This window comes from Capricornis sumatraensis, chromosome 4 (genome assembly GCF_032405125.1).
Source record: "Capricornis sumatraensis isolate serow.1 chromosome 4, serow.2, whole genome shotgun sequence".
In the NCBI taxonomy this organism is placed as follows: Eukaryota; Metazoa; Chordata; class Mammalia; order Artiodactyla; family Bovidae; genus Capricornis; species Capricornis sumatraensis.
This window is the reverse complement of record NC_091072.1, coordinates 111,597,166-111,611,149: the sequence shown is the minus strand read 5'-3', so window position 1 is coordinate 111,611,149 and position 13,984 is coordinate 111,597,166. Positions and strand designations below refer to the sequence as shown.

The window sequence follows — 13,984 nt, the reverse complement described above, 5'->3', positions numbered from 1 at the left end:
TTAACAACTGATATGGCATAGACTTAAACAGGTCAGAATGAATGCCAGCCAGTATGCTGTAAACAGTTCATACTAACTGTTAGTTCTATTTACGAAAGGTAAGTCTGTAACAAAATAATATATACAGGTTGAAATTATATATAAGGAATAAAACACAAATTCACAATCACACTGGGAGATTTTAACATGTCATTCAGAAGTTGATATGACCAAGATCTACAGCATAAAACAGTTTTGAATAATAATTTAAGACACTGATTTAATAAAGAACCTTTTACCCAACAGTCAAGAATTCATGATCCTATGAACAACTATGGAATAGTTACAAAAAATGACTGTGAAATAGACCACAAAAATAATCACTAAAAAGAAGAAACTTCATAGACCATATTTTTTAATTGAGCATAATAAAACTAGATATTAGTGATAATAACAAAATTTTCCATTTGAAAAAAATTTTTAATTATGCTCAACATACACTTTTGGTTAAAAAGAAAAAAAACTGAATTATCAAACTACAGATTTAAGAAAACTTCCCTATATACAAGAACTTAAAAAAATACAACAAATTACTAAATATAACAAAAAAGAATCAGACTCACAGATATAAAGGACAAAGTAATGGTTACCAGTGGCGAGAGGGAAGGGAGGAGGCAGAGAGGGAGGGGATGAAGAGGTACAAACTATTAGGTATAAAATAAGCTACAAGAACATATTGTACAACACAGAGAATATGGCCAATATTTTGTAACAACTATAAATGGAGTATAACCTCAAAAAATAGTGAATCACTATATTGTACACCTAAAACTTATATGATATGATACAACTATACTTCATAATCCCATCCACAGAGGAGTCTGGCAGGTTACAGTCTGTGGGGTCAAAGAGTTGGACACAACTGAGCACAAGGCACGTGACATGATATTTCATAAACAAGTATGGAATGGGACATGATTCAGTGACTGAACAACAACATACTTTATATGCTGCTGCTAAGTCGCTTCAGTCATGTCCGACTCTGTGTGACCCCATGGACGGCAGCCCACCAGGCTCCCCCGTCCCTGGGATTTTCCAGGCAAGAGTACTGGAGTGGGTTACCATTTCCTTCTCCAATGCATGAAAGTGAAAAGTGAAAGGGAAGTCGCTCAGTCGTGTCCGACTGTTAGCGACCCCATGGACTGCAATCCACCAGGCTCCTCCGTCCATGGGATTTGCCAGGCAAGAGTACTGGAGTGGGTGCCATTGCCTTCTTCAATACTTCATATATATATATATATATATATATATGTGTGTATATACATATATATACATATAATTTTTTTTAAAAAAAGCTTCCTTAATCTGACCGAAGGCATATAATGGAAACTTAAAGCAAACATCACTTAATGATAGGTAAATATTAAGTATATTAATGAAAATGAATAGAGTTTAGAATAAAAGCTGATAATATTTTTCTATAAAGAGCTAGATAGTAAATATTTTAGACTTTATAAAGTCTTCATAAGTTCATTTCTACTCTGTTCTTTTAATAAGCAGCCAGAGACAACATGTATATAAACAGGAATGGCTATGTTCCAATGAAACTTACTAGCAAAAACATGCAGTAAGCCAAATTTTCCATACAAAGAGTAGTTTGTAACCCCTGGGGTGGAGAGACTAGAAAAAGACCCATTTCTAAGAGAATTAAGATATGACAGACATGGGACTTCAAAACAGTGGGGAGGTGGAAGAAGACTGGCTTATTTAACAAATGGTTGTGGGAGAACAGAAAATTCATTCAGAAGAAAAGGTAAAAACCTACAAAAATATATTGCAAGTGCATTAACATTTTAAACATAAAAAGCAAAACTGTGAATGTACTAGAATACATGATAGAAAAATTATTTTTATAGTTTTGGGATAGGAAAGTCTTCTTAATAACCAACACACAGAGCCAGAAAGCCATTAAAATATATAAATCATCATACTTGATAAAGGAAAAAGGAAAACTCTTAAAAGGGGGGAACCAAACAAAAGACTTGGAAAATATTATTTAGAATATATAAATATATAGAACATACAAAAAGCAGCAATAAAAAGAAAAACTGTAATCCATGAAAATATGATTAGAATAATAAAATCTTGTCACTGGATACAAGATCAATACACTGGTCAGGATCAATAGAGAGAGACTAACTTTATTTCTATATGCTAGCAATGAACAATCCAAAAATGAAATTAAGAAGCCAGATCTAGTCACAATGTCATCAAAAAGAATAAAAGATTAAAAATAAATTTAACAAAACAAGAGCAAAATTAGTACACTGGAAATCTGAAAACATTGCTGACCAACAACCTAAAGAAGATCTAAATAAATGTAGAGCCATTCCATGTTTATAGACTAGAAGACTCAATACTAATAAGACAGAAACTCTCCAAATATTGATATATCCAGTCATCACATTCCCTATCAAAATCTTAGGAGAACTTTCTGCGGAAACTGGCAAGATGATCCTAAAATTTACACAGAAATGCAAAGGATTCAGAATAGCGAAAACATTCTTGAAAAAAGAGTAAAATTTCAAAACTGAGATCTTCCTATTTCGAAACTTACTACAAAGCTACAGTAACTAAGACAATGTGGTATGAGCATAAGACCAGAAATATAGATCAGTCGGACAGAATTAGAAGTCTAGAAACAAACTCTTACAGTTATGGTCAATTGACAGTCAACAAAGATGCCAGAACAATATAATGAGAAAAGGATAATCTTTACAACGAATAGTGTTGGGAAAATTGAATATCCGTATGTAAAAGGATGAATTTACTCAGTTACTTTAGGCATAAAAATTACCTCAAAAAGAACCATGGATATAAATGTAAAGGACAAAACTATAGAACTTTTAGAACAAAATAGAGGAACAAATCTTTATGACCTTGAGATAGGCAAACAGTTCTTAAAAAGGATGCTAAAAGCATAATCCATATTTGCAAATCATTTATTTGATTTTTTAAAAAACAAACTTGTATCTAGAATATATAAAGAAGTCTTACAAGTCAATAATAAGAATACAAGCAACTAAATTTTATTTTTAAAATTTACTGTATTGAAGTATAGTTGATTTACAATGTTACATTAATTTCTGTTGTACAGCAAAGTGACTCAGTTACACATATCTATATACATTCTTTTTTATACTGCTTTCTATGATGGTTTATCACAGGATACTGAATATAGCTCCCTGTGCTACACAGCAGAACCTTATTGTTTACCCAGCTCTATACGACAGTTTGCACCTGCTAATCTGAAACTCTCAATCCATCCCTCCCCCATGGCAACCACAAGCCTGTTCTCTATGTCTGTGAGTCGATTTCTGTTTCATAAACAAGTTTATTTGTATCATATATTAGATTCCACATATTAAATGATATTATATGGTATTTGTCTTTCTCTTTTTGACTTACTTCACTGAGTATGATCATCTCTAGGTCTATCCATGTTATTGCAAATAGCAGTATTTCCTTCTTTTTTATGGCCAAGTGATATTCCATTGTATATACGTACCACATCTTCTTTATCCATCCATCTGTCTATGGACATTTAGGTTGTTTCCATGCCTTGCGTATTGTGAACTGTGCTGCTATGAACATAGGTGTGCAATGTATCTTTTTGAATTATAGTTTTTTCTGGAAAAATCCCCAGGAGTGGGATTGTTGGATCATATGACAACTTTTAGTTTTTTTAGAAACTTCCATATTGTTTTCCATAGTGGCTATACCAATTCATATTCCCATCAACAGTGTAGGAGAGTTTCCTTTTCTCCATACCCTCTCGAGCATTTGTTATTTGTAGACTTTTTAATGATGGTCATTCTGACCAGTGTGAGGTGGTACCTGATTGTTATTCTGATTTGCATTTCTCTAATAATTAGCAAGGTTCAGCACCTTTTCTTGTGCCTATTGGCCATCTATATCAAACAGTATAATTTTAAAATGAACAAAGATTTGAAAAGAAATTTCACCAAAGAAGATATATAAATGGCTAAAAAGCTCATGAAAAGAAACTCAGCATCATTGGTCAATAGGGAAATGCAAACCAAAACCATAATAAGACATGACCTTATACCCACTAGCCTGGCTACAGTCAAAAAGACAGACAATAACAAATGTTAGCATTTGATGTGGAAAATTTGGAACCCTTATACATTGCTGGTGGGAAGGTAACATGGTAGTCACTGGAAAACAGTCCAGTAGTGCTTAAAAGTTAAATATAAATTTCCCACATGACTTATCAGTTCTATTACTAGGTATCTAATCAAGAGCAATGAATACATATCCATAGAAAGACTTGTAGGCAAATGATAACAGCATTATTATAAGAGCCCCAAATTGGAAACAATCCAAATCATCAACTGATGACAGATAAGTAAAATGTGACATACCAGTACAATGGAGTATTGTTCAACAATAAAAAGGAAAAAACATTTGCTACATGCTACAGTATGGTTGAACCTCAATATTACGCTAAGTGAAAGAAGATAAATGCACAAAATCACATGTATATGAAATGTTCAGAAAAAGCTAATCTAAGAGACAGAAAGTAGTCTGGTAGTTATGTGGGTATTGGTATGGGAATGAGGACTGACTGCAAATGATAAGAAGTTTCTTATAGTAACTCATATATATGGAATCTAGGAAAGCAGTACTGGTGAACCTATTTACAGAGAAGAAATGGAAATGCAGATATAGAGAATGGACTTGTGGACACAGAGAGGGGAGGAGAGGCTAGGAGAAACTGCGAGAGTAGCACTGACATAGGTGGGAAACTGCTATGTAATGCAGAGAGAGCCCAGCAGGCGCTCTGCGATGACCTAGATGAGTGGAATGTGGAGCAAGGGAGGCTACAGAGAGAGGGGAGATATATATATATAAATATAATTATGACTGATTCGAGCTGATATACAGCAGAAATCATTGTCTGAACCACCAGGGAAGCTCATAGAGACTATCACAACACTGTAAAGCAATTATCCTCCAATAAAAAAAGTTTCTTTTTGGAACGATGGAAATATTCTAGAATTGGATGGTGGTGATGGTTACACAACACTATAAATTACTAAAAATCTATGAATTGTACATATAAAAAAGATGAATGTTATGGTATATTATCAATTTTTAAACAAAAATAAATGTGGACCTAAACAATTTCAGAGTAGGAAATGTAACTATTCAATAAGCACTGTTAATTAAGCTCATTTATAGTTTAAAAATAAATCAAAATAAACCTATGAAATATATTTCATCAATTATGTTGGCAAGAACTAAGAAGAGTGAGATGATTCAGTATTGCCAGGGGTGTAAGGCACTCTTGTATACTGCCATTAGGAGTATAAAATTGTTCCATCTCTTTGGAGGTTGATTCAGGAGTACCTAACTAGAACTAACACCCAAAAGAGATGTCCTTTTCATTATCGGGGACTGGAATACAAAAGTAGGAAGTCAAGAAATATCAGTAACAGACAAATTTGGCCTTGGAGTACAGAATAAAGCAGGGCAAAGGCTAATAGAACTTTGCCAAGAGAATATACTGGTCATAGCAAACACCCTCTTCCAACAACACAAGAGAAGACTCAACACATGGGCATCACCAGATGGTCAACACCAAAATCAGACTGACTATTATTTGCAGCCAAAGATGGAGAAGCTCTGTAGTCAGCAAAAATGAGACCAGGAGCTGACTGTGGCTCAGATCATGAACTCCTTACTGTCAAATTCAGAGTTAAATTGAAGTGGGGAAAACCACTAGACCATTCAGGTATGACCTAAATCAAATCCTTTATGATTATACAGTGGAGGTGAGAAACAGATTTAAAGGACTAGATCTGATAGATAGAGTGCCTGATGAACTATGGATGGAGGTTCGTGACATTGTACAGGAGACAGGGATCAAGACCATCCCCATGGACAAGAAATGCAAAAAAGCAAAATGGCTGTCTGAGGAGGCCTTACAAATAGCTGTGAAAAGAAGAGAAGCAAAACGCAAAGGAAAAAAGGCTACCTATTTGAATGCAGAGTTCCAAAAAATAGCAAGCAGAGATAAGAAAGCCTTCCTTCCTCAGTGATCAGTGCAAAGAAATAGAGGAAAACAATAAAATGGGAAAGACTAGAGATCTCTTCAAGAAAATTAGAGATACCAAGGGAACATTTCATGCAAAAATGGGCTCAATAAAGGACAGAAATCATATGGACCTAACAGAAGCAGAAGATATTAAGAAGAGGAGGCAAGAATACACAGAAGAACTATACAAAAAAGATCTTCACGACCCAGATAATCACGAGGGTGTGATCACTCACCTAGAGCCAGACATCCTGGAATGTGAAGTCAAGTGGGCCTTAGAAAGCATCACTATGAACAAAGCTAGTGGAGGTGATGGAATTCCAGTTGAGCTATTTCAAATTCTGAAAGATGATGCTGTCAAAGTGCTGCACTCAATGTGTCAGCAAATTTGGAAAATTTAGCAGGGGCCACAGGACTGGAAAAGATCAGTTTTCATTCCAATCCCAAAGAAAGGAAATGCCAAAGAATGCTCAAACTACTGTGCAACTGTATTCATCTCATACGCTAGTAAAGTAATGCTCAAAATTCTCCAACCCAGGCTTCAACAATACGTGAACCATGAACTTCCAGATGTTCAAGCTGGTTTTAGAAAAGGCAGAGGAATCAGAGATCAAATTGCCAACATCTGCTGGATCATGGAAAAAGCAAGAGAGTTCCAGAAAAACATCTATTTCTGCTTTATTGACTATGCCAAAGCCTTTGACTGTGGATCACAACAAACTGTGGAAAATCTTCAAGCGATGGAAATACCAGACCACCTGACCTGCCTCTTGAGAAACCTATATGCAGGTCAGGAAGAAACAATTAGAACTCTACATGGAACAACAGACTGGTTCCAAATAGGAAAAGGAGTATGTCAAGGCTGTATATTGTCACCCTGCTTATTTAACTTATATGGAGAGTACATCATGAGAAACACTGGGCTGGATGAAGCACAAGCTGGAATCAAGATTGCCGGGACAAATATCAATAACCTCAGATACGCAGATGACACCACCCTTATGGCAGAAAGTGAAGAAGAACTAAAGAGCCTCTTGATGAAAGTGAAAGAGGAGAGTGAAAAAGTTGGCTTAAAGCTCAACATTCAGAAAACCAAGATCATGGCATTTGGTCCCATCACTTCATGGGAAATAGATAGGGAAACAGTGGCTGACTTTATTATTTTGGGCTCCAAAATCACCGCAGATGGTGACTACAGCCATGAAATTAAAAGACACTTACCCCTTGGAAGGAAAGTTATGACCAACCTAGATAGCATATTAAAAAGCAGAGACATTACTTTGTCAACAAAGGTCCATCTAGTCAAGGCTATGGTTTTTCCAGTGGTCATGTATGGATGTGAGAGTTGGACTATGAAGAAAGCTGAGCACAAAGAACTGATGCTTTTGAACTGTGGTGTTGGAGAAGATGCTTGAGAGTCCCTTGGACTGCAAGGGGATCCAACAAGTCCTTCCTAAAGGAAATCAGTCCTGGGTGTTTATTGGAAGGAATGATGCTGAAGCTGAAACTCCAATATTTTGACCACGTGATGCAAAGAGCTGACTCATTTGAAAAGACCCAGATGTTGGAAAAGCTTGAAGGCGGGAGGAGAAGGCGACGACAGAGGATGAGATGGTTGGATGGCATCACCAACTCAATGGACATGAGTTTGGATAAACTCCCAGAGTTGGTGATGGACAAGGAGGCCTGGAGTGCTGTGGTTCATGGGGTCGCAAAGAGGCGGACATGACTGAGCGACTGAACTGAACTGAACTGAACAAAGTTAAAATGTATCCTTGATCACCACCATCTCCTTCCCAATTCCATTTATAAGTATCAATCCCAGAAAAAAATTCATATTATGCAAAAACTATAATAGCAAAATGGAAATATTTAAGTGTCCATCTGTAGGGGAATGGTTAGATAATTTGCATAACTCAGACTACTTTTCCACTGTTAATAACAGGGCAATCCATATCTACTGCCATGTAAAGATATATTATTAAAGGTAAACAAACAAACAAAAAAACTCAAGTAAACACCCAAAGTCATAAAGCAAAAGGAAAGCTCTCACTTATATATATATATAAAAAAAAAGAGTAGAATCAGATTAACATTCCCAAGTCCCTTCTCCCAGAAAGCAAAACATGTATCCTTGCATCACCCACTCAGGTCTTGGCCTTACAGCTTGCTTTGAACAATGGAATGTCAACAGAAATGAATGTGCTGGCTTTAATCAAGGCTTTAAAAAGCATCACATGTATCTAGTTATTCTCTCAAGCAGCATAAACTTGAGAAGCTTACCCTTAACACAACAAAAACTGACTAATACAATGTGTTATATGAAAAAGGTCCCAAACATACACATCAAATTGAATTATGTGTGCCTTCCTATGTTGGGGAACAGGGATCCTGTGAAAAAGAACTTTGTACATTGTCTGATTCCTTGAATTTCACAAGTCATTATCTCAAAACAAATCTGTTTAATGGAAAAATGAAAAAAGACATGTACTAAAAGTATCTGGATTAGTATGGGGAATACATAATTTTCCTCTAGTTTCCAAATTTTCTACGTGTTTTAGCATGTTATTTTTTTCAAGTTTGTAGGGAAAAAAAAGGTAAGGCTCTAAGATTAATCTCATGTAGGTAAAAAGACATTATAATGGTGATGACAACTACTGATATTGCTAATGGCAACTTGAAAGTGCTTTGAAAATTATGCCAATGATCTTATTTAGCAATCACAATGACACTGGAAGGTATGTATTTAATCACTCCCAGAAAACAGGCTTAGATTACTTCCACCAAAGGACACATACATGGTAAGCAGTGAATCAGGAAACAGTCTTGTGGACTCTAAACCTCCAAATCCTGAATGCTATAATGACCATGTGATCAAAACATTATGCAAAAAGAAAAGAGGCAGTGATTAATTCTGTTTGAAAAAAGAAGAGGATTGGTTCTAAAGGTATTTGCTTATGTGAACCACTCTTAACAGCTTCCTATGTGAAAAATGGAAATGACGGCCTTCATTTGCTATTCAGATTTTTGTCACCAAATTCCCAGAGAAATATAATTTGTAAATAACCATTTGTTACCTTTCATTATCACTTACAACAACTAAAACACATTATGGCTCAACATATACAATATAACTGCCACAAGCAGTTATATTAATACCAATTTAGTAAGATTTGGTTAAAAAAGGCACAGTTTTGAAAATTGATATACTCCAAGGACTAAGGAAAAATCACAGAAGGACACAAATTTGTTCACTGTTAGGTTCAAATGCAAAGGGATAAGCTTCATTGCTTTTAATAATTAAAGATGGAAGAAATTACATGTTCTTAATCTAAACCATAAAATAAACATTTGATCTGAAAAAGTGTTGGCATACCTGGGAACATTATTGTTTGAATCTTCACTTTCATTTGCCAAGCCACCAAACAAATAGCATTTGTTACCATATAAAGAGAAGCTATGTCCCAGTCGAGGACAAGGAGGTAAACCAGAAGAAGGGGGATGGGGTTTCACTTTTTTCCATAACCAACGACTTGCCTAAAAAAAGAACATAAATACACTCAGACAAAATCACGATACATTCCTGTTAAAATACTAAAATATCATACCAATACATTTTAATCTGAATCCAATCAGAAGGCTTCAATAAACTACTTTGGGGACAAATGACAAATAACTAAATAAATTCTGAAATTAAAATGAGTGTTCCAACAGAAAATCAGTCTAGTCTTCCATATTCACAGCTTTCCACAATGGCAAACTAAGCTAATAATCATTAACACTAGTAATCATAAAATATTGGGTTAGCCAAAAAGTTTGTTAGAGTTTTTCAGCAACATATCATGGGGAAACTCAAACAAACTTTTGGCCAACCCAATATTTTCCAAATGAGGAATTCAAAATTATTTACAACTTTAAGATTACATGTAATTTATGCACTCTCACCTTTTGAAATTAATTAATCCATGAATGGTATATATTTTAATCTTTAAATAAACATAAAGATCATAAAAAACAACTTTTTTTTCTTGGCCACACCACAGGGCATGTGGGATCTTAGTTCCCCAACCAGGGATAGAACCTGTGCTCCCTGCAGTGGAAATGCAGAGTCTTAACCACTGGCCTGCTTCGGAAGTCCAATGTAAAGATCAAACCAAACTCCAATGTAACAAACCAAACTCCAAAACTTACTCTCTAGTCATGGATTGAAATTTTTTGAAATGAACTGCTTATTAACAGGCATAATCCATCTACATCTGCCAACTACCAAACACCCTCATGATCACAGCCTTGGGAATATAAGCACAGTTTAGGAATAAAAATTAGTCAGGGCTGTCACAGTGGGCTCTGAGCCCGGTTCATTGGAGAGTCAAATTGGAAGGCTATCTGAAACTGTTACCTCTTCTGTATGCATTGCCGGGTGGGGGGTGGGGGGGGGAGGATTATTAGTGTTAGAGAAACAATTTTTATAACTAAGGCAGAAGTTTTCCAAAAGGTATGGTCCGGGGGATCAGCAGCAGGTGTGAATTTAGTAGGAATGCAAATTCTCTGTAGACAATACTGATTCAGAAACTCTGAGGGCGGGGCTCAGCAATCTGTTTTCACAAACCCGCCCCCTGCTTCTGTTGCAGGCTAAAGCTTAAGAAAGACTGTACTAAGATACAAAAGCCCAAATATAAGTTGTACAACTGATGCTAAGTAACAGATATCTTAATGTTACAAATGTTGCACTGGGTATTGGAAAAAGAATTACATTAGAAACTTTGGCTTTTTAGTGAAGTGGAAATGTTTTCCTTGAAGCTATAAAATGTGGAGCTCACACTTATCTTCAGCATGTTAATGAAATACTTTGCAATCTTTCAAAGAATTAAGAGCAATATCATTATTACCATTTCAGTCTGAGATAATAAATTTGAAATACACTTACTTGTAACTCATATAACTCATTGCTGTATCTTCCATATTCAACCATTCCCCCAAATACTAATATTCTGGTACCATCACAGACAAATCCATGGGCAGCGCAACCTGGAGGGATGTCTCCTCTAACAGCTGGTAGGAACCACTGATTTGTAACTAATAGCCAAAATAAAATGAAAACCAATTATAATAAAGTTATCATAAACTATGAGTATGTACTTTTATAAGGATCGTTTATATCAGTGGTTCTTAACTGGAAATGATTTTGCCCGGTCAGGGACAAATAAAAAATTTTTAGCTGTCATAGTGGAAGGGCGAGAGTACTACTAGCAGCTAGTGGGTAGAGGACTAGGACTGCCAAACATCTTACAATACACAGTATCCGTGTGCTTAGTCGCTCAATCGTGTCTGACTCTGCTACACCATGGGCTGTAGCCCGCCAGGCTCCTCTTGCATGGGGATTCTTCAGGCAAGAATACTGGAGTGGGTTGCCATGCCCTCCTCCAGGGGACCTTCTCAACCCAGTGACCGAACCCACGTCTCCGCATTTCAGGCCAATTCTTTACCGTCTGAGCCACCAGGGAAGCCCAATGCACAGTAAAGCCCCCTAAAACCAAAAATTATCCGGTTCAAATGTCAATAGACATGCTGCTGAAAAACCTTGATCTATATATCATTTCATTTCTCAACAAAAACCCTACCTGGGGAGTATCATCCTCTCCATTTTACAAGTGAAAAATCTGACACTTAGGTTAACTTTAGCGCGGATCCTAAGCAACTGGCAGAGCAAAATTCAAACTCGGTCTAACTTAACTTCAAAGCCAAGATTTTCACATTCTACCGAAGTACCGATTAACTTTCTAACTTTTTAAGTTGGGGTGCCAGAAGGAGGAGAAGGTGAGAAAATAACAAATTTCTCCTACTCCACCATTTTATTCATTTCTAAATGACAGCTACAATTAAGCTATTCGGCCAGAGAAAAGTTAAGGACCGCGACGCTGATCTGAAACTCATTAATTACCGTTACACCAAGAAAACAGCTTTCTTATGACAGTTGGCGTATTTACAAGTGGGAAAAAAATGAAATTCCAACCTCCCTTATATTCCACAGAGGTACTCAAAGGCAAGGGCCTCCGCGGCCCGAGGCATTTCTCATCCGCAGCGGTGCTGAAGCCGACGGCCCTCCCAGATCGCCGAGCGCCGAACGGCTGAGCTTGGGCACGCACACCGAACTGCGCAGACCCGGGCGCCGGTCTCACCCACGAACCACTTCCCCGCCAGTTAAGAGCGCTGAGAACGGGGTAAATATCTTGACTGCCACCTGCCAGATACGGGGCTCAACTGGGGGTGAAAGTACCAGAAGGCCTTTCCTTTTCCCTCTTCATTTCCCCTATATTCTCTTCCTACGAAGGAAGGAAAGCAAAGATACGAAAGGCCCCGAGGAGCGCTCGTTTGGAGTTGGGTTTTGACAGGGAGGGATCTCGGGGCACCGGAGCGGGCGAGACTTCGGGAAGAGGCCCAGGCGGGTGGAAACAGTCTTTCTCGCCTACGTCCGCCAGCAGCGTTGGCGCGGGCCGGGAGGGGGGCGTCCACGACCGTCTGCCAGAGGGCCGGCGCGCCCCGCTCCGGGGCCGGTTCCGCCCCAGCGCAACCCGGGGAAACGGCGCTACGGCCCGAGACGCTGCGGGAGCGGGGCCACCCAGCCGAGCCGCACTCTTCGCCGCCGGTCGGAGAAGGCAGTGACCCGGCGGTGACAGCTGTCAGGGCCGCGGCCGCCGCCTCGTCTCCCCTCCCCCTCCGCGGCTCCCGCAGGAGGGGCCGAAGAACCGCCGCCGCGCCTACCGGTGTTGTAGACGTGCAGCTCATCCGCGATGCCCTCGTTGCCCCCTCCAAAGATGATCATCAGCTCCCGGATGGCCACCGCTCGGTGTCCGTGCCGGGCGCGGGGGACCGGCCCCGTGAAGGAGGAAACCCGCCTCCAGTTGAGGAGGCTGGGAGCCGCCATCTTCCCAACCCCCGCCCCTCTGCCCACAATGCACCGCGCCCGCTCCGGCGCCGCTACTCCCGGGGGAGGGCGGGGACCGGCCTCCAGCTGTGCGCATGGGGCGGGGGACGGTACCCCAAGGTGGGGATGATGGTCACGTGACCGCGGGGGTCCAGGGCAAGGCTGGAAGGCTGTGAGGAGCGGAACGGAGCGGGGCGGGGCAGGGTGGGGGGCGAGGTACTGGAAGGGAGTACCGCCCCTACCCCCGGGCGACGTGGCTGGTCTTGGCACCCGGGGCAGCGGATTTTAGGATGGAAAGAAATTTCCTGCTGACCAGTCTCCCCTCCCCACCCAGTACCTCCAGTTTTGTGTTTGCAGGAGAAGATAGAGCGTTTCCCTTTACGGTCACTTTAATTGAGCATCTAGGATGTGCAGGCGAGTCAGACCCTTTAAACAATGACAGCACAGCAAGAGAAAAGCTCGCTTAGAGGTTTTGAAGTGCCGGGAGCGGGGCGAGAGGAGAGGGGAGTTGGTCTCCGCAGAGGGCGTGACATGCGTGCCCAGACGCCGCGAGGGCGGCGAGGATGCCCACGAAGGCGGGGGCATGGGGGGACCCGGGCGGGGGTGATGAGGGGTAGGGAGAGGCGAGCGGGGGTGATCGGGCGTTGGGGATAGGGGGAGCCGGTCTGGGGGAGGGAGGGAATCTGGTCCACGACCGAGGGTCTGCGAGCGCCGCGTGCCGCCTGCAGCTAACTCTGGTGGGAAGACCGGAGCTAAGCTTGCCAAGACAAATAGGGCAGATCAGATTTGGAGGGTGTCATGCCAAGAAGTTTAGGAACGGTGAGCCGCGGAAATTGTTTTGTTTAAGCAGGTGGGAGGTTATGTATAGATTTCTGTTTTATTGTTGTCAGACGTTTGAGGGTATTTCATTGACAAGCACTGTCCTCCTTGCCTTATATGTGTTAACTCATGATTCTCCC

The 13,984-nt window shown here is 39.8% G+C and overlaps 1 protein-coding gene across 3 annotated transcripts in view; it reads right to left on the bottom strand.

Annotated features, from left to right (window-relative positions):
- HCFC2 (host cell factor C2) overlaps positions 1–13,025 on the bottom strand; it is a 50,591-nt gene extending 37,566 nt beyond the window's left edge. For 2 of the 3 annotated variants that reach the window (XR_011144819.1, XM_068970506.1), the window contains exons 1-2: positions 11,028–11,152; positions 9,477–9,637 (exon numbers count right to left, since the gene is read on the bottom strand). Coding sequence is in view for 2 of the 3 variants with exons in the window: in XM_068970506.1 (XP_068826607.1) it covers positions 9,477–9,637; positions 11,028–11,072 (206 nt within the window). In the remaining variant the exon portion in view is untranslated. Of the gene's footprint in view, positions 1–9,476; positions 9,638–11,027; positions 11,177–12,862 lie in introns of those variants that run through there. The other variant, XM_068970505.1, reaches the window with a different exon arrangement.
- Positions 13,026–13,984: the final 959 nt, after the last annotated feature.